Genomic DNA, 20,336 nt, shown 5'->3' on the forward strand with positions numbered 1-20,336 from the left:
CGCAATTGTCACATTTAATACATTTACGGAGCGCGCTAGTGAATTCATTATTACACCATATGTTAATGCAGCTGGGGCCGTGTATTTCTGAGACTGTGTGTGCAGTGTGTGTGTGTGTGTGTGTGTGTGTGTGTGTGCAGTGTGTGTGTTGGGGGGTCTCTCTCTCTCCCTTTCCCTCTCTCGCCCTCTCTCTTTCTCTCTCTTTCTCTCTCTCCGTGTGCGCACAAGGCTTTGAAGTGTAACCAACAACTGCTGTCCCGGAGTCAGCGGTGCAGCCTCATATATATGATCATCGGAAGCCTGTCATCCTCCTACAGGAGCTCCTCGCCGCGCATTGTTCTCCTCCACACAGGCAGCGTGTCCCGGCGCTCCGGATGGGAGGTCGCTCACAACTTGCGCTGAGGCCAATTTATCGTTTCATCGGAAAAGCGACGCGCCGCCGGAGAACAAGGGAGGGCAGAGGCACAGAACTACTCACACAGTAAACACGAGGTGATTTCGGTGTTAAACGAGCGATTTATTGTAAGGAAGAGGACGCACGGGAGCGCACGGGAGATCCGTTCCTCAGCTGGAGATCAATGGAAGCGAGCAAAACATATGGATACAGCCGGTGTCTCCAGGAACGGACTGTTGATGTATGATAGCAGGCCGGGCGTGCACGTTGTGCCGACTGAAACAGGTTGGTTTCACCTCGATCAAACTTCATCAGGATCACATGATTAGCGCTCGTTTAGGTGCTAAAAACGAAGTGAATCGCAGCGGCGCGTCCGGAGATGACAGCAGGGTTCATTATGGGAAACTGCACTGGCGCATCCAGTGGACTTCTACTGGATTTAGACGGTTTTTCTAATCGCTGCATCTGAGTGAAGGTCACTGCTGAAAGGAATATCCTTCAGATATGACTGTGTTTGTGTGCTTTCTGAATTCAGGCTACTTGTTAGACACAACTGTTAAATGATTGACAGTTTTTTTCCTCCTGGCACTTAACAGGTACAGAAATAAATGTGCACTTAGAGTGCAATTATTTAATTGCCGTCTAGTGATGATGGGCATATTCAGACAGAACATTAGTTACAATGACTCTGTTTGTCACTGCAAAACTTATTTTAAAATATGTGTAATATTCTTTGGAAACAAAACATTAGGTCAGAGCACCAGAGTATCACCATGGTTACGCATGATGATCAGTTTACCACATTGCCAGAAAACAACCTCTCTTTAAATTTAAATTCTTTAAATTTTAGAGTTTGGTTGTGTTTTCGTGGAGAGCCATCACAAAGAGTGTTGTGTAAAGAAATCTATTTTCACAATTGTTTTTCATTCAGTGAGTTGTATGCAAAGATCCCAATCCAACTTCACACTATTATAACAACCGTTTTTGAAAAATGTGCCCAACTCATAGAAAATGGTATTTAGGGGTTACTTTTATAATAATATAGACATTTAAAAAGTGATTATCGTAACTTTTTTTTGCTACAGAGTGAGACATCCATCAAACAGATTGAGCTCCGGCAGACTTTTGGCTCCCAAACTATGTTCTGTAGCTCATGAATATGTTTTTGATCCATTGTCAACAACAAGTTTGCCAATGACTGACAGTCTCCTGTCAATATTCATATATTGCATATATTGTTGTGAAAATACTCCGTCTAGCTAGATCCATCTGTCCATCAATCTGAATATTAAGTGATGATAGACTGATAAATGAAAGATAACTAGACCTCTATGGATACTTTTCCATCCATCTGTGATGTAGGTTTATGTCCACACATACATATTTATCCTTCATCTATTATGGATGGAAAGAAATAGATCGGTGGATCGTATCCATATTTATCTATTCAACTATGTATTGATCCTGCCTTCCATGATGAATGGATGGTTCCATGACGGATCAATAGATGGACAGATGTGTGGATATCCATCAATTATATAGATCTACAGCATCCACTTATAACACTATTGCACTGAATTAATTACGTTTAAATTGGCTTTTCAAGCAACTTACAGCTAACCATCTGTCTTTTACAATTCACGCCACCCCAGAGGTCAGTGGGAACCTTTCACTCATTATACTTTTCTGCGTGGCATTGTTCAAGAAAAGTAGGTCGCAGAAAAATAAAAATAAAGAGTGTTCACATGTGTAGCAGAGATGTGTGTGTCACTTGTAAAAAAAAAAAAAAAGCATGATTATTCTAACTCTGATACTGTTTAAATTATTTAGCCAAACGCAATACATGTTATCTTTTCCCCCGATCTTCCCCACTAAGTGATGTGTGTGAGGTTACCTTGTCCAGTCTTTGATGTTTAACTGTCTCCATCTCCATAACAGTGTGACACCACAGATGGATCCCCTGTGCAATGGAATCAAGAAATCAGAGGGCTGTGATCTTGTTGTTGACCCGCGGGCCCCTCCTGCTAAGCTGGCTCGACTGGAACAACACGAGGTGGGACCCTCGAGCCAGGAGATGAGCCGGCAGGGGAGTCCTGTGGCCATAAACCCCTGCCTGGCCCAGAAACCCACGGCAGCGAGGCCACAGGGCAAGAGCTGGCACACCAGAGGTACACGGGCTGAAACGGGGAAGGGTTTAAAGAATAGATGCAAAGGAGGCGCCCAGAGGGGTTTTGCTTCTAAAAGATATTTTTAGTCACATTTACTTGAAGCTGTACAGATTGGATCTTCAGTGCAGTGACTCCTGGTGAACTGAGGGTTGTCCTACCATCACTGTAAATGTTACTCTGACTACGATTATGTTCTGATGCATAAAGATTTTGAAGAAGAAACTCAAAAACACGAATTGCATTATATGTTGTGAGAAAAAAAATGCTTGTGAAATGACAATGGAATTAATCACTACTTTATAAGCTAGCGAACTATTTATGACTACATCCCCAAATGTCATGCTGCATGAAATCATTTGTGTCACCTCAGGGAGCCTGCTGCCGGTGTTCTGCGTGGTGGAGCACAGGGAAAGCCTGTTGGAGGGAGAGAGGAGGGAAGAGCATGCTGAGTTTGTGTTGGTCAAGAGAGATCTGCTGTTTAACCAGCTCATAGAGATGGCCCTGCTCACACTGGGATACTCACACAGCTCTGCTGCACAGGCTAAAGGTACAGAACACACACAATTCATAGACAACACAGCTACGCCTTGAAGCATTTTCAGTTTTCACTTTTGTGTGTGTGTGTGTGTGTGTTCAGGTCTGATCCAGGTGGGAAGGTGGAACCCGGTGCCTCTGTCCTGTGTAACAGATGCTCCAGATGCCACAGTGGCTGATATGCTGCAGGATGTTCACCATGTTATCACCCTTAAAATACAACTGCACAGGTACAGAGCAGATATTGCATCTGCCTACAGTTCTAGTCAGGCTCTGTCTGCATGCTGTCTGTGTGGAGTCAAAGTTAACATACGCCTTTTTTTTTTCTTAGAAGACATTCAGACATATAGCAGGGAAAGCATGTGTTATTAATGCCATTAATTATTCCTCTGTTCTACTCAAACATCTCCGTGTGCCACAAGTGTGTGACATTTGAAGTGTTTAGTTTCTTCTCACAGCCCAGACATTCATTTACACTGTGCGTGTGCGTGTGTGCGTGTGTGTGTGTGTGTGTGTGTGTGTGTGTGTGTGCATGCGTGTGTGTGCTCTCTTCAACACATTAGTCATTTTATGCATGTGGTTCAGTATTTAGACAAGAAGTCCATGCTGTGAGTGTGAATAAAAGTCTGAGTGTGATGACTGCAGTGCTGTCAACAACTCAGCTCTCCGTTAGACTGGATACGTGCCTGGGATCTTACATATATAGCATGCAAGGAGATAGTTTTTAGGGATATCTTCTGCTGACTTTACACGAGGTTGAGTTTACTCATCACATAAAGAACTACTGAGCCTGTGAAAACAATTGTATAAAATCTTCTGTGGCTTTCATTTTAGTTTCTAACATCTAAGAAGATAACCTAGTCTAGTATCTAATGAAAGACACCTTTGATTTACATTATGGGAAGTCTTTAAGTCTTTTGAAAGTTCAATACTTAAGTCAAGTTGAGTCACTGTTATTTATATAGCACATTTAAAACAACAGCTGTCAAGCCAAACTGCTTTCTTGCATAGAAATTAGATTGACCCTGCAACTTTACCACATAGTAATAATATTAAAAATGATAATTAAAAATACAAAATTCTAAATAATATAAAATTTAAGGGTTGCTGGGTTGTACCATTTAATAGAAATGAAATGGTGCAAGCCTACAGTATTACTAATTATGGAGATTTGCCTGACTAATTTAAAAATTGGAGGCTACAAAACTACACATGGAAAACCAAATGAATCGGAAGATTCCCATGAGCAGGCATATGGCGACTGTGGAGAGGACTGGTTCCCTTTTACCAGGAGGAGACCTCCAGCAGAACCAGGCTCAGGGAGGGTGGCCATCTGCCTCGACCAGTTGGGGTGAGGGTGAAGGGGGGAGAGACAAAAAGGAGAGCAGAGCTGGAGCGCCCAGCTTTAAAACTACAATATATATAAAAATACTGCAGTTCAGTGTCTTTTCTTTGCTCTTCGCTTAGCTACCCCAAACTGGAGGACTTGCCAGCAGAGCAGTGGAGTCACTCGACAGTGAGAAACGCTCTGAAGGAGCTCCTCAAGGACATGAACCAGAGTACCCTGGCCAAGGAGTGTCCACTGTCCCAGGTAGAAGACACACATATAGAGCGAGCAGACAAAAAAAAGACAAATTTGACTTAAGTTCAAAATGTGCATGTAATGTCTTTGCCCTTCCATGTCCTGTGTGTGTTTGTGTCTACTCTGACGCAGGACAAAGAGCAAGCGTGTGGTCCAATAGTTAGACAGGAGCTCCAGATGCAGAGCTAGATAAGGTGGGGGGGCAGAGCACAGGAGAGAGAGGCAGATAAAGAGAGATGGCTATCTCTTAAAAAGCTACACTGCCTGGGCTGCTGCCTATCTGAATCCTGTCGACTGCCAGCCTGTCTGTCTGTCTGTCATCCTTACTATCTGTCTGTCCGCCTCACCAGCCGTCTCACACTCGCTCACGCTATCTGTCCATCACTCACTCATTGCTATTTAGCTTTTTCTGCACTCTTGACTGATTCAGCAATAACATCCAAATCTGGTTTTAAGATCTTTCCTCAATTCTTGCGTGTTTAATTAAGCAAATACAGACACAAGTGCAGAAATAATTTACATTAATCATGCCGTGTTTGGGGAAGGCCTCTTTATGAATATTCATAATTATCAACTTAGTCTATCAGTTATTTTGCCTGAGGGTGCGTAGGACATCTACGGTTTGATAAAGGGAAAATGTTCACTATCTCTCTCTGCTTCATATTCCTCCTTCTCTGCAGTGTTAAGATCAGATACAAGCCAATCCTTCCTCCCCCATCTCCCCCCCCCCCCCTCATATCACTCCCTTAACCCCCCTCTCTTGTTTGCAAGAAGCAGATTAAAATAAATATGAGAAGATGAAAGGTGTAATCAGATGTAAAGATTGCACAGGATGGTCTTTAGGGAAAAACTGTGTCTGTGTGTGTGTGTGTGTGTGTGTGTGTGTGTGTGTGTGTGTGTATATGTGTGTGTGTGTATATGTGTGTGTGCGTGTGAGACAGTCTCTGATGACCTCTAGTGTTTTGTTTCACCACACACACACGTATGGAAACACACACAGCTCTCACACACTGACACACTCATCTGTCTTTATTATCCTATTTACCTGGGGGTCTTTTTAATAACACAGATCGGAGTTCATTAATATCAGATGTGTGAACAGCTGAGACACCCAGACCGCCCATAGCAGGAGCCTGGAAAATGTAATGAATTTCTATTGTCTTTTCCCCTCTGTTTCAGAGTATGATATCATCTATTGTAAATAGCACTTACTATGCAAATGTGTCAGCTGCCAAGTGTCATGAGTTTGGTCGATGGTACAAGCACTTCAAGAAGTCCAAATGCTTCAAGGGTGAGGGATTACAGTCACGCCTGTGAACATTGAATGTGCATGTTAAGTTTTACTCCATGTTCCAAATCAATTTGACATACAAAACATATGCAGCATATGGTAAATACGAGGTGTCTTTGACAGTCACAATACAAAAAAAAATATCAACACATTGCCATTTCAGAAATATGAAAATACAGTCAATTAAAATATGTTCAGAGCTTCATCTTAGTTACAATTCTGAACAAACACAATCTATTTTAACTGAGAACAACAATCTACATACTGTCCAAATGAAATATATTATTTAAACATTCACAGTATGTGAATGAGGCTAATTACACCTAGAAACTCTAACTAGAGTCATCAAACCTGGAGTCTAATTAATGAAACGAGATTGGATGTGGCTGAAAGAACTATACTGACTCATAAAAACACCATCTGCTGATGTCAACCAGGCCTCACAGATAAGACAACTCAGCTGGAAAGAGTTACAAAATAATCTTAGACATTGATCCGTCTGCTCTCTGACTGACAGACAATAAATGCAGATAATTCAGGCGACTCTTCCTATATGTGGGCACTTTGTGAAGATGACTAAACAAGAAGGCCAGACTAACTGCTAAAGGTTACCATCTCTGTTCATGAGTCTTGCATACACTAATTATGGTGCATGACTTTACAGAGGAAGCCTCTGTTCGTTCTCCCACCTTGACCCTCCACGATACACCAGGGAAATTTTGTGTTTGACTGATGAAACTAAGGTAAAATCACTTGGGGAGAACATGCTGCATGTACGCCATTAAAAGGTCACAGCATACCAACACAAAAACATCATCCCAAAGATACAGCATTTGTAGCTGCTTTGCTACTTATGGGCTTGCCATCATCAAGTGGAACATACATTTCCAATTTTGTCAAGGTATCATACAGGATAATGACAGGATGGATGTCCTCCAGCTGAAACTCAGTAGAAACTGTGTGATAGGGTAAGACAGGGAGCCTAAATCTGCCACAAAATGGCTTCAAAGAAAGAAAAATCACCTTACGGAGTAGCCCAGTTAGAGATCAGACCCAACAGAGATACTGCTGAAGGCCCTCAACAGAGGTTAACAAATTTTGTTTATTTGTACTTGTGACTTAGATGAAGCTCAGATTTTATTTCATGACCAGTTAATGCAGAAAAAAATTGGTAATTCCAAAGTAAATCTACTTTTTCTAGCCACAGTGTCATACATAATCACACTGCAATTTTTCAAATGTGACTGCAAATTGACAAAAAGAAAAAAGCAAACCGCCTTGTTTTTTGCAGTTCAATATTTTCTTTCCAAGATGTTTCACTGCCAGACACAGTTTATTGCAATTTTTCCAGCTGTGGATACCTCCACTATTTTCTTAGTGTATGGGATTGAAAACTGACCACAGGTAGAAAGTATTCTGAGAATGTTCTTTTGTTAGTTTTCCAGTCTGAATATAAATACTCAAAATCAGCCTCCAATTAGTCTGTACTATTGATTTGGGACTCATTTGTAGTATTTAAAGTGTTAATAATCGCATATCTGTCTTTGCTTTCCTTCTCCTTTCCCCAGAGACTGACACTTTTTCTGACCAGTCCACACATATCACCCTCACCCAGCAGCCAGTCACAAGTAGCCCCACCGATCCGAGCTCGACGCTTATATTCCCTCGTGCAGCTGTAGCCAACATACACGGTCGCTCCCCCCTCAGTCTGCACCCTCCCGGTCTGGTAACTCAGCCTCTCAGCTCCCACATGGTCAACCAGCAGCTGGTGATGGCCCAGTTTCTCAACCAGCAGTACGCTGTTAGCCGCATGTTAGCCGGCCAGAGTCTCTCATCGTCACCGCAGCAGTATCTCAACCACCCGCCTGTAGGGAGGTCCCCTGCCAAGGTCTTTTCCAAAGCCCCGGATTCCCAAACCCCACAGCAGGTACAGTGCGGCCCAGGGGGAGGCCCTGCGGCCGGGCTGCAAAATCAGACTTCTGCAGGGTCTTCTTTGGGACCCACAGACGTGCCAAGTGACATCTACCAGTGTGTGAGGGAAGAACTGAAGCGAGCAGGCATCTCCCAGGCCATCTTTGCTCGGGTGGCCTTTAACAGGACCCAGGTATGTCAGGAGGAAGGGGCAGTTTGGTGGTTATTACCTCCTGTGTTTTCTGGTGTGGCGATTGCAGCGATAATGCCGTCTGTGAATATGTGCGTTTGATGGTTGGCACATTGGCATGGCCTTTGCCGCAGTGCCCCCTCCCCCTGTGCATGTGTGTATGTATGTGTGTGTGTGTGTGTGTGTGTGTGTGTGTGTGTGTGTGTGTGTGTGTGTGTGTGTGTGCGTGTGTGTGTTTGTGCCAGCTCTCTGCAGCACAAAGCTGGTGCCAGCACTGAAGCAGCTGCTAGGCCAACTAATCACAACCCCTCGGAGAAATGCTGTCTCCCTCCCTACCTCTTCTCCTATCTCACCGTCCTTCCATCTTGCCACCTTTCACACTGGCGACCCTTCTATTCATTTAGTCTCTAACTCATTCGGGTTACTGAATCTTTATTTTTTCATATTTCCCTTTCTTTACTCAATGGAGTCCCTCATTTTGAATTCATATCTCCCTCTACGATCGTCTCCAACACTAAAATCCTACATTTTCTGTGCACGTCATCTCAGATGCAACAACGCGCCCACAGAAATGGGGCTCAAAGGACAGGCTAAGCCCGTTGTTATTATTATTATTACCATCATTATCATTTTCATCACAATAAGCCGAGTTAGTTATTATCCACCCCCGTGTTTCCCCGTTGCCAAGTCCAAGGTGCTCTGGTGCCAGCCATGCAAGTTGGGCATGATGCCACAATGTCATCTAGAAGTGAAGGAAGCATTTGTCATCTGATTCACATAAAGCCCCCGTCTCTTTGGAAGGCAGGGCTTGCCGGGTCGATCCAACGGTGATCCATGATTTGAATAAGAAGGCTGTTTCCTCGCTTGCCATTCTTCTGCCAGCGTGAAATCTGATTTTGCTTCAGGAAGGAAGCCCTACAATTTGCATATGTGGTGCTTGTATAGACTGATACACGCAGAATAATGCTAGCTGTACAGGCGAGTAGAACGCTTAGCAGTGACAAGGAACTGGCTGTGAAACACTAAACTGCAAGATTTTGGATGCCTCTTTGAATAGGATCCATAGTTGGATATGGGGAGCTTGTGAGAAAATTCTTCAGGCAGCTTTTGCATAAAAACAATTAAAGTATACATAATTTTTCTTATGAGGTTTATCTCCTGTATGTGTGATGCATAAGAGATTTCTAGGCCGTTGAACTGAGTTTTACTATATGCTGACACGTTGAGCATACAGTACCAAGGAAAAGAAATCAGGGTTATCTGTGCATTTGGCTCCACATTGGACATCTGTCATTCTACTGTCCAACTGAATGTTTTCTTTTTCTCCGCTTTGAAAAAATGTTGCAGTTTAGAGTTAAATAAGAGGATCAGTAACTCTCATATCTGTTTGCTAGATATAAAGCTACAGACATCAACTGGAAACAGGTTTAAACCACTGGTCTAACCCCATCAAAAGTAAATCCAGCCAACAACACCCCAAAAGATCACTAATTCAAGCATTATATTGTGTTTGATTCATCCATACAAAATCAAACTGTAAAGCAATTAGTTGTGGTTGTATGTAAGAGTTAGGAGTCAGATTGTTTCTTAGAGTCTGTAAATTCCCCAATGGCAGCTTTAAACCACCAACCGTTTCCTAAAAATATGAATCCAAGAACAGTATACATCAGTATCTCTAAATGAGTGTGACGCTGCATGCATCCCACTGAGCACTTTTACAGGATGTTGGATGAAGGATCACAGTTAAACCGCATTTCACCAGGATTTTCAAGAGTTAAAATTTTCATCAAGGTCCAAGTGAGAAATTATTTACTTACTACTACTTACTTATTGAAGAAGATAAAAATACACACCACAGCCTTAAAGTGCTTATTCTGGAAGAGCAGAGGACACATTCTGCCTTTGTAGTCAAATCTGTAACTCTACTTACTTGTGTGTGTGTGTGTGTTACAGCAGTAATCACGCAATTTCTTACCTTATGTTAAAATATAAAGCTCTTGTTGGTGGGCAGCACACAACCATATTTATGTATATTCATGAGATTTTAAGTAAAACATTAAATGCACCGAAGTTACTTCTCTATCCACATCACATTTCATGTACTATTGCAATATAAAATTGAAGATTTAGGTTTATGCATGCATTGATATAGGATTTTTATATATAAAATCAGAGTACCTCAAAAACTCTTTGAACCACTGAAAAATACTAAAGCCTTACATTAATTAGTCACTATTAATCATCTTTGCTATATTTTCATTTTCTTCACTTCTAAACTACCAACTTAATATTTTTGACTTGTTTCTTCATGACATTGGAGAAATTCCTTCACGCTAATCAATAGTGCGTCTTTTTCAACCTACAACTGAACCAGTGATCAGAATGACCAGACAGACATTCTAACCGTGTTTTAGCAGGCGTAAAAGATTGTGTTTAGACCAAACATTACCCCGTTTTCAACTACAAATCTACATTAAAATCCCGGTTTCTGCTTACAACGATGCATCACCGTGTTTTACTTAATTATACTGAGCAATGAGTGTGATCTTAGGTGTGTTTGTGTGTGTTTACCAGGGCCTGCTCTCAGAGATCCTACGAAAGGAGGAAGACCCCAAACATGCCTCTCAGTCTCTGCTGGTCAACCTGCGGGCCATGTACAGCTTCCTGCAGCTCCCCGAAGCTGAGAGGGAACGATTCTACCAGGAGGAGAAGGAGAGAAGTCTGACTGGGTTCACTCCCAGCTGCAACAACACACCACCCAGATCCACACAGGTCAGCGGGCAGAAACACTGAAAGATGTGAAATCAAAAGTCAGCCTCGCAAAGCTGCTGTGAATTGTTTGAACTAATGAGTTTCTGCTCATAAAAGAGTTCCGTTAGACTGACGAATTGTGTGTATGTGTACAAACATTGCCTTCAGGATACTAGTATGACTACTGACTATTATTTGTGTGATTTTATTAGTTTAGAAAGAGGTCTTGATATACTGATACTAACTGGCTTTACTTCTCTTGGACTGCCCACTAACCAACGCATCAGATTATTATTTTTTTTGCTTCTGTTATTTGATTTTCCAAAACTGCAGGAAAGATGATATGAACTGTGTGAGCTCTAATAGCTCGAGTGAGTCCTTCTTCTGTGAGGTCTGCAGATTTTTGTCAACCATTCTTCCCCCCAAATACAAGCACCCCTGGGGCCACATAAAGAACACGATCTCTCACTGGCTTCACATTTCTGAAAACTTTTGTCTGCGCTCTGTTTTAGTTTCATCCCACTGCCCATTAGTCTACTTTGTGCAGCTTGTATTTGAACTTGATCTTCTTTCTTTTCGTTTGCGTCTTTTCAGGCAAGACTGTCCCCAATTACAGCAGACAGAGGGCTGAGGACAGACAGTTGCATTCTCAGTGTCAGTGCTTCCATCTATGAGGAGATTCAGCATGAGATGAAGAGAGCCAAGGTATCTCAGGCTCTGTTTGCTAAGGTGGCCGCCTCCAAGAGTCAGGTACTTGCTTTCTTGTTAATGTAAATCTAACAGAGTCTAATGCCGAAGCCGTACATATTGCTGCCCAGTCGTCTCCACTGCTTGATCACATGTACAAATTTAGCAGCTATGATGATGACTCCATCTCCTGAGCTGAAGCAGGGATGGCTAGTGTGCATGTGGAGGAAAGCCCAGATAATCAACCAGCAGCTGTACTCTGCAGAGGACTATCATCAGTGCATCAGACTGCTATTGTGTCCTAAATTATCACTTTAATAGTCGGCATACACACACACACACACACACACACACCGTTTACTTGTGCACACAGACATACTGTACAAGCACATGCAACTACACACCATTACACAAGCGCACACAGACACACAAATGCACAAATACAAATATGCACACAAGCACGATTTGAGTGTTTATTGTTCTCATTTTTATAGCGGCCCCATAAGCTTGTTATTGCCTTTTGTTTTGAGGATAATTTCCCTTCATGGAATGGGGGGATTTTAGCTGTCTCGTTTTCTCTTCCTCTCGAGCGTACCTCCAATTTTTAACTTCTTCCTTTCTTTCTTTCTTTCTGGAAATTTGCTCTCTCTCTCTGTCCTCATCATTAAGATGTTTAGAGGTCATTCAGCGGTTATGCCAGTAAAGCCAGGTGGCCCAAACCCCTGAGGTTCCTTTTCTATCTCTTTGCTGGCCTCCATTTTTACCTTACTTTCTCTACGCTCTCTTTTGCTCTATCTCTCGCTCTCTATTCCCCCCCATCTCCCTCTCTCTGTCTCTGTATTACCCGGTTGTTTGGCAGGCAGAACCATGCTGGATCTCTCTGTTCTATCTGCACTGTGCATCTGGATGGCATTGTGTGCTAGAGTTGGGCTACAGCCAGGTGTATGTGTGTGTGTGTGAGTGTGTGTGTGAGCATATCAGCCTGCTTGCAAGTATAATCATGCTCCAGTTCATGAATCTGAAAACCTGCTTGGCTTTATGTTCCTCAATCTGCCACTCACAAGTTTCTTCCCTCGTGATGCAGAAACAATTCAAGCTGATGAGGAAATCTCACTATGATCTTCAGATTAGCCAGTTGAGCATCTTCAGATTTATCTGAGATATCCCGATCTCTTTTATTTGCTCATGTTTGTGTATTGACAATAAACAGAAACCGGTTTTGAGTCAATGTGTAAAGAAAATAACTGGAAATTTTGGTGTATAGATCAATCACCCACAACTTTGCTGTTGTAACCACTAACATCTATTAAAATTATTACTTTGTGAAAAATATTTCTCCAAAAATATGCTTAATGAATAGATAAATTTGTATATACTAATACATTATTCTACCTGTTTGAAATTTTTCTACTTACTTGGCATTGGACAAACATGCACCTTTTAGTCTGTGCATTTTGCACAGTGAGGTTAGCATAAGTTGGTAGATGTCTGTGGGATCAATTTGCAGACAGTAATGTCAACATATATTCATAAAAAAATATGAAGATGAGCTTGTTAATATTGCATGGCTAATGGACAGATGTGCTACAGAGGAGTTCAATGGGTGTCAGGGTCATTGTTAAAGAGCACATCTGAAGTATACATGTGTGCTGACACAGCTGCTTGACCTCTGGGTGAAGGACAGACTGTTTCATGTCTGACACATACCTCCACACAAAGGTCACTGTGTGTGTGCTGTATCCTCCTCCTGTAGGGCTGGCTGTGTGAGCTGCTGCGCTGGAAGGAGGATCCCAGTCCAGAGAACCGGACCCTGTGGGAGAACCTGTGCATGATCCAGCGGTTCCTCAGCCTGTCGCAGACTGAACGAGATGCCATCTATGAGCAGGAGAGCAGCAACATGACAACACAGCAGCACTGCGCTGACAGGCTCTCACTGCTCAGCAACGACAATACACTGGTAAGCCTACAAAAAGACAAGACAAATACAGCATTATCACACACAGACAGCTGTTCTGGACTTGGTAGATAATCATCAGATGTACAGAGTTGATTTTCATACTATGTTGCTAACTATAAAACAGCAACATAGAAAGAAGAGAATACAAAGAAAATTCATCACAGTGAATGCCAATAGATCTCATGGGTGTGCAACGGAAAAACAGCACAGTAATGACAGCTAAATGCCAAAGATGTCAGAAACAAAGATGATTACCACATTAAGCAATGATCCATGAGGCTGATTATTTTTTTTCTTTCACTTCCATTACTTGTACATTTGATTGATGGCTTGATTATAGCACAGACTCACTGTTAACATGCAAAAAACTGATTGTGCATGACTTTGTAAGCCACAGTGAGTACAGTATGTTGCATGGCATGCTATTGCAATATTAGACAAAAAAAGGCAACTATACATGATCAGGTTCAGATTCTGATCTGCTCTGCAGATATCAGCTCTGGATGGCTGCATTGCAGACAACCTCATAAATGAAAACTAAGCAGATTCAGCTCAAACGACCCACACTAGCTTTGATTTGTTACCAGATTAGCATGTCCTGTCTTGGCTCATATTGGTACCCAGCTAATATGTACACACAGTGCAGATTCAGATAAATGTGGTCAAAGCCCCACTGACTGTGTCTTCAACTAACACAATAATAAGAAGATGATATTAGGTGATATTCTGTAAATTAATAATGTAACCTCAGTTAAAATCAGATTATACATTTAGAATCAGGATACGGTCAATAAAGAAGGTTATATTCACATATACATACATATATATATACACACACACACACACACACACACACACACACACACACACACACACACACACACACACACACACACACACACACACACACACACACACACACATATATATATTCCTGATATTTGAAACATATCACTTCAGATCATGCAAAAACATTATTTTTATTTCATTCCATACAATTAAAATTAAACACTAACATACACATTACCATAATGGAAATTAGCCTATTAACTACTACTTTTTACTCTAATTACTTCTAATTTCTGTCATCAGTACCAACGCAACTCCCTGATGCCACAGCAACACCATCTTCAACCCCATCAACCCCTGCAGCCTGAGGCCGGACCTCACCTGTCTCCACGGCAACCCTGCACCGCATCACCAGCCGAGTCCGATGCTGGGGCCACTTGGGGGCACCTCAGAATACGTCTGCAGGGCAGAAGCAGTAGCAGTGAGAGAGGGGACAGTAAGGACTGGGTCGAGGGGGGAGGAGGAGGAGACAGGGGCAGTCTGGGTGGGGACTGGGGTTGTCCCGGAAGAGTGAGGGACAAGAGCACAGAGAGCAGTGAGCAGGTCAGGGATGGAAATTTAGGCAAGGAAGGCATGGATGAGATCACTGGAGACAACAAAAAGGGCAAGGTTAAGGAGAAGCTGTCTGTGAAGTGGCCCAGTGTGAAGAATGAGGACCATGGCGGGGCTGGGGTTTGCCTTGGAGCAGATAATAATGGAGGTCGAGATGAGGTGCAAGGTGAGGGATTAAACGTGTCTAGTGAGGCTTTGGGAATCCTGCAGAGCTTCATCCAGGATGTGGGCCTCAACCCAGATGAGGAGGCTGTCCACACCCTTTCTGCCCAGCTAGGGTTACCAAAACACACCATCCGCAGCTTCTTCAACAGCCAGTACCAAGGACAAATCGAGGACCCTGAACACAGCCAGACACCTAAACACAGTCATGACAACCAGCATGGCTGTACAGACCCAAACCCCTCCCAGGTTGAAATAACTACACAGGAACTGGAAGAGGAAGGCGACGAAAAGACTGAGACAGAACGAAAGGAGGAGCAGAAGCAAACAGGGAGAAATGAAACAAGTGAGATAACTGTTTTGAAAGAACTGGATGTCGGGACTCAAACCCTTCCTCCTATGAAGGAGGAGCAGGAGAGCTACATCTAAGCTGCATACATCCAGTGACAGAGCTTGAAGAAGCCATATGTTCCCTGTGAGCTACAAACAGGTGCTTTTCTTCTCCAAATATACTGCAACCTTGGTACAAACTCAACTGCATATTGTTGCAGTTCAGATTCACAGTGTTTCGGTGTTGATCTGTTTTTGGCGTGTGACAATACACACTGTGGAAAGACAAATTCTTACCATTTCTCCCACAGCTTTCATAAGCAGAGACTTATATTATGTATTTATATAGAAAGCTGTTCTGTGATTTGAGGATCCTTAATGCACTTGAGACAGAGTTTACTGTGACTATGTGTACAGATAATGTTTCTGTGTGTAGATACATGTCTGGAATAATGGCAGCCAGGACAATGAGCCTCAGATTACTTATCACTACTTAAAAAGAGTAATAGTAGTTGGTTGACTGATGTACATTTTGGAGAAATGTTCATACCAGAAATGCCTTGTAGAAAGTGGCACTGCCAATCATTTTTTTAAAAATCATGAATATTTCCAATTTTATCTTTATTATGTTTTAAAAGGCTACATCATTTGGCTCAGATTTTCTCTAAGTCACTTAATACTGTTTCCTTCATGAATCTGACTGTTCATGTTTATCTGTCAAATCACATTAAATATCAAGTTTCCTCATTTTGTTTTAAATTAAATGTACACGAGGAAAACAAATGGATTTTTGTAACGCACACAATATGCTACTGACATGATGGCAATATACAGTATGACATCCAATGAACTTTAAGCATAATCATTTCAAAACAATTATGGTTGAAAATAAAATGAGTTACCGAAACCGGATAACACGTGAAAAATCTCTACTGGAAATGAGTCAATGCCTAGTCCTACTTCTCACATTTGTCCGCGATATCAAATCTGAACACAATGTAAGCCTCTCAAAATGTACTGTTGCTATTTTAAAAGTCTCTTAAGCTTTTTCTCATTTTGTGGTTCACAGAGAGTGTAGAGTGCACAGTGTTTAATATTTCATTATGAAGGAAGAATTGTGGACAATAGGGCTGAACAATTAAACAAAATCACAATATGGCCAAGTACAGTATCTAATAACGGGAGGGGCATTTTTTTTTGATGAAGGTAAAATGTGTCGTAAAATATTGTTTAAAATGAAGGACTGTGGTGCTTAAGACATGCTCCAGTCTACAAATTAGATTATCTAGACATGAAATAACATGCTTGTTTGGTTCACACAGTTGCAAAAATCACATCACCATTAATTTTCCAGGTGAAAAAGAAATTACTAGAATTTGCGCTAAAATTGGGATTCATAGCACAATATCTGCAAATAATCACAACATGATTTTTTTTTTTTTTTGCAAAGCAATCAGCCCTACTGGACAGAACGCACCTAAAATATCTAGAGAAAATGACAGCACTTATTGCATATGCAAAAATGCTAACTTTACCTGTTTCCTAATATTTAAGTTTTTGTCATTTTAATCTATTTCAACCACCTTCCAGCAGTAAACCACTTTTTCACAAACACTCTGAGTAAGAATATTTGGGTAAGCCTAGACCACTACCGTTAAACAACAAACAAATGTGTGACTCTAACTACATTTATATATTTTTCCTCAGATGATCCCTTTCATTGCAATAAAAAGTGGAAACTTCCCATACAGACAGTGACACATCATATTTCCCACAAGGAAACTTAAACTGAGGTTTCTAACCTTTAGAACCTTGTGACCAAATCTGTGTGAGGGCACAGAAAATAGCTGGAGGCCGTCATGCTATTTCTGTTTTCTGACAGACAATAAGATGGTTGCATTCGTCTTAAATGGCATAAAACCTGTAGGTAACATCTGTACTTTAGAAAACATTCAGTTTGCATGTGATAGCAATGCATAGGACTGGATTTGAGGACAGTATATAAGATTTATCACACTTTGAATCAAGCAGAGAGATAATAAAGTTCATTTATAACTACTACTTTAAACCTGCTGTAAAAGATCTATTAAAGATTAAATCAATGGTTCTAAAGCCCACTGTCTGCATTAGTGTTAGTACTGATGATTTTCTCTTACATTACTGTCTGTGAATCATGTCATTGTTTCCAACCATCAGACAGTATTCCTTTGTGTTGATTACCCCTCTGTACCAGTACATCTGTGGCTCTCCACGATCACATGCCCTCCAGTGCTGACAGTGTTTTCTATCTTTTCTCTCGTTTTATTCTTTTCTCTATTTTATCTGTGTGAACTGCTATTTTCATGCCTGTTTCTGTCCCTCCTTCTCTGCATCTGACTGCCATATGTCTCTGCTCAGGACTTTTCACATTGCTGCTCCTATACAGACAATGCAACATTCAAGCCCCATTTGGTTTGAATAGCTTCACGGAGTAATTCAATAAAGTTATGCTCCTTTCTGTCATCTGTTTCCATGACAATACCTTAGTCTGGGCCAACGAGAGGCCACGGAAGCCTCATCATCAGTAATATTAGCTATAATAATGATGATAATGGCGCTCTTGAAATGCCAAGCCTGTGATGATGATGGTAATAGTGATGATGGTCATTACTCCTGCTTTGTGTGAATTCCCCACTACCGACACCACACAAACACAAGCACACACTACTAATGCACACATTTAAGCCAGTTATTTAATGACTCCACCTGTATATATTATCCCATGAACTTCTGTTTTTTTCCTCCATCATGACCATCTCGCTGCTTTGATTTAATGTTTTCTTGTGTTTTGCCTTTTTCTGCTAGAAGCACTTTGTGATAAAGCTGTTTGTTAAAAGCTCTCCACAGATAAACTTGACTTGGCTGACCTCAGAAATCGCTGTAATTAAGTCTACATAAAACTGTTTTAATTACCCGTCATGTTGTTCTGCCCCTTTGGTGGTCTTGCTTATTCATGATGTGTTTTATTTCTCCTTGGTGCTGTGATCCACCACAACTTTGTGCTTTACCAATGCATATTAACATCATCATTCTGTCTGTCTTGGGTTCTTTCATTCTTTTCTTTATTCTGAACGGTACCTCCTATATAGATTCTTCTACACAACAATATGATGTCTCCTTTCTCATGCAAATAAGGACCCCAAAAGCCGCAGTCTATGTGCTGATAAAATTGTAGCTGGATTTGCAATCTTCTGAGCAGTTTTATCTTTGCAATCTCAAGTGATTGGAGGAATCTCAGCATTATTTTCTGAGCCTGCCTAGTGGCTGAGAAGGGACAATGAAAAAGACAAATGCTACGGTACAATGCAGAGAATACACAGTACATCATGTCTGCCACGAAGCTCAGTGTGGACAATCAGTCTTCCTGTCTGTGATCTGTAAGACTAAGTTCTTTCCACAATTTCCACGTGTGTCTATGAATAAACAAAGTAATTATTCTAAATAAGTACGCCTTTATATCCCATTATGTCTCAGTTTATGTTTGCCCTGAAAGGTACTATAGCTTAACTAGAAATAAACATTATTCATTAATATTCAGCATTTGTGTCATTATACTATTATCATGCCCACAGCATTATGTGATTGGTTACACATCACAGGCGACATCAACATGGAAGCATAAAGGTTAAAAAGTTCTCTTTTAATCAAATATATGTAAAACATAAAAAAAACTAAAGCATTACATAAAGCTTCCGTGTTAGAATTTGTATTCTTCTAAATGCTAAAGACTTTGAGATTTTCATTTCTATTTCAAATATGTATTGCTTCCAAACAGGTTATCTGTCTCCTTGATTACTGATTATCTGTATTTGGTATCAGGTAGCATGTGTCTGCAGTGCAGGAGGCTGCAGATTCAGCACCGCAGTTACAGGACTGCATTTCTGGAACCCTTGCTTTTCACGAGAGCACCACCTAATAAACTGATTATCAAAGAGAGTACCTTTACTTCACAAAACTGAAATTCAGCGATATTTCCGCTTTCCATTAAATTTCAAGGGGTGACAGTGATGTCCTGTAACCTTAGACTATAGTTATTTTTTTCTGCCTTTGATAATGGATTGCTAACCTAACCTTAACGTCATTCCCTTCATTTTCTTTATCCTAACCTTAACCTCTGTGGAATTAGACTGACTGAACAGTAACTTTCCTAACCTTTACCTCTATGGCTATGTGAATAATTTGTTTAATATTCAAATTATAACCAGACCCTACACTCCATTCCTAACTTTGATGTTTCTGAAAATGACAGCAGCAAATATGATTACATTCTGGTCGCACTCTAAATGCATTTTAAAGGTCCACATTCTTGTGTTTTCAAAGTTCAAAAGATTAAATCTTAAAAGACTAATCATCATGCAGACTAACGCTTGTGGCAGGACAACAGCGTGACTCAAAGAGTTATGGATTTAGTCACCTAACAAAACATCCTCCAGTTATAAAACTGCAGCTTCCTCTATTGCAGACACATCATATTGTTGGAATTTGCCCTGGAAAAAGCAAATTTGTCAAGCCCTAGTTGTAAATATTAAGAGTGAAAGTTTTGTTTTGCATAACATACTACCTGGTGCTTATCCTCTTCATGCTGGACACTTGTTGGCCTACTGTCTCACCTCTTCAATGGACTGTCTGTCTTGTATGACTTAGATCTGTGAATCAAAATAATTAGATTAAAAACTAATCAACATATAGTGGCAGGATTCATTCGAACATCTCCATTGCTTAGCTACAAACATTGCTGACACGTGTCTTGCTAAAGGAGGATCTACTCCAGGACTTTCACAAGCTACAAAACCTGGGACAAAATAAGCAAAGCACCGGTGCATGATTTAAAACCTGCATGTGCGGCAATGTATAAATCCCCTCACCTTGAAACAGAACACGCAAACAGAATTTGATGTTTTCTGCAGAGAGCACCTGCAGACATCATGAGCCTCAGTCT

At 41.2% G+C, this 20,336-nt stretch overlaps 2 protein-coding genes across 4 annotated transcripts in view; one reads left to right on the forward strand and one right to left on the reverse strand.

The window, feature by feature from the left end:
* Positions 1-13,358, reverse strand: part of kcnh8 (potassium voltage-gated channel, subfamily H (eag-related), member 8) — an 81,134-nt gene extending 67,776 nt beyond the window's left edge. The window contains exons 1-5 of one of the 2 annotated variants that reach the window (XM_055017830.1): positions 13,216-13,358; positions 10,642-10,766; positions 5,891-5,989; positions 2,928-2,976; positions 2,289-2,354 (exon numbers count right to left, since the gene is read on the reverse strand). The gene's annotated coding sequence lies outside the window, so the exon portion shown is untranslated. Of the gene's footprint in view, positions 1-2,288; positions 2,415-2,927; positions 2,977-5,890; positions 5,990-10,641; positions 10,767-13,215 lie in introns of those variants that run through there. The other variant, XM_055017831.1, reaches the window with a different exon arrangement.
* Positions 173-18,316, forward strand: satb1a (SATB homeobox 1a). 2 transcript variants are annotated; one of them, XM_023287107.3, is made up of 11 exons: positions 173-679; positions 2,333-2,562; positions 2,933-3,109; positions 3,200-3,326; positions 4,564-4,687; positions 5,858-5,969; positions 7,538-8,073; positions 10,645-10,842; positions 11,416-11,571; positions 13,262-13,465; positions 14,558-18,316. In XM_023287107.3, the coding sequence occupies exons 2-11, from the start codon at positions 2,346-2,348 to the stop codon at positions 15,455-15,457; spliced, it is 2,751 nt and encodes a 916-aa protein (XP_023142875.1). In that variant the 5' UTR covers positions 173-679; positions 2,333-2,345; the 3' UTR covers positions 15,458-18,316. The 2 variants fall into 2 exon arrangements, with proteins under 2 accessions (XP_023142875.1, XP_035811686.2); XM_035955793.2 differs by lacking the exon at positions 173-679 and having other exon boundaries at positions 1,793-2,562.
* The last annotated feature ends 2,020 nt before the right edge of the window (positions 18,317-20,336 follow it).

The sequence above is a fragment of the Amphiprion ocellaris genome, chromosome 15, assembly GCF_022539595.1.
Source record: "Amphiprion ocellaris isolate individual 3 ecotype Okinawa chromosome 15, ASM2253959v1, whole genome shotgun sequence".
Lineage (NCBI taxonomy): Eukaryota > Metazoa > Chordata > Actinopteri > Pomacentridae > Amphiprion > Amphiprion ocellaris.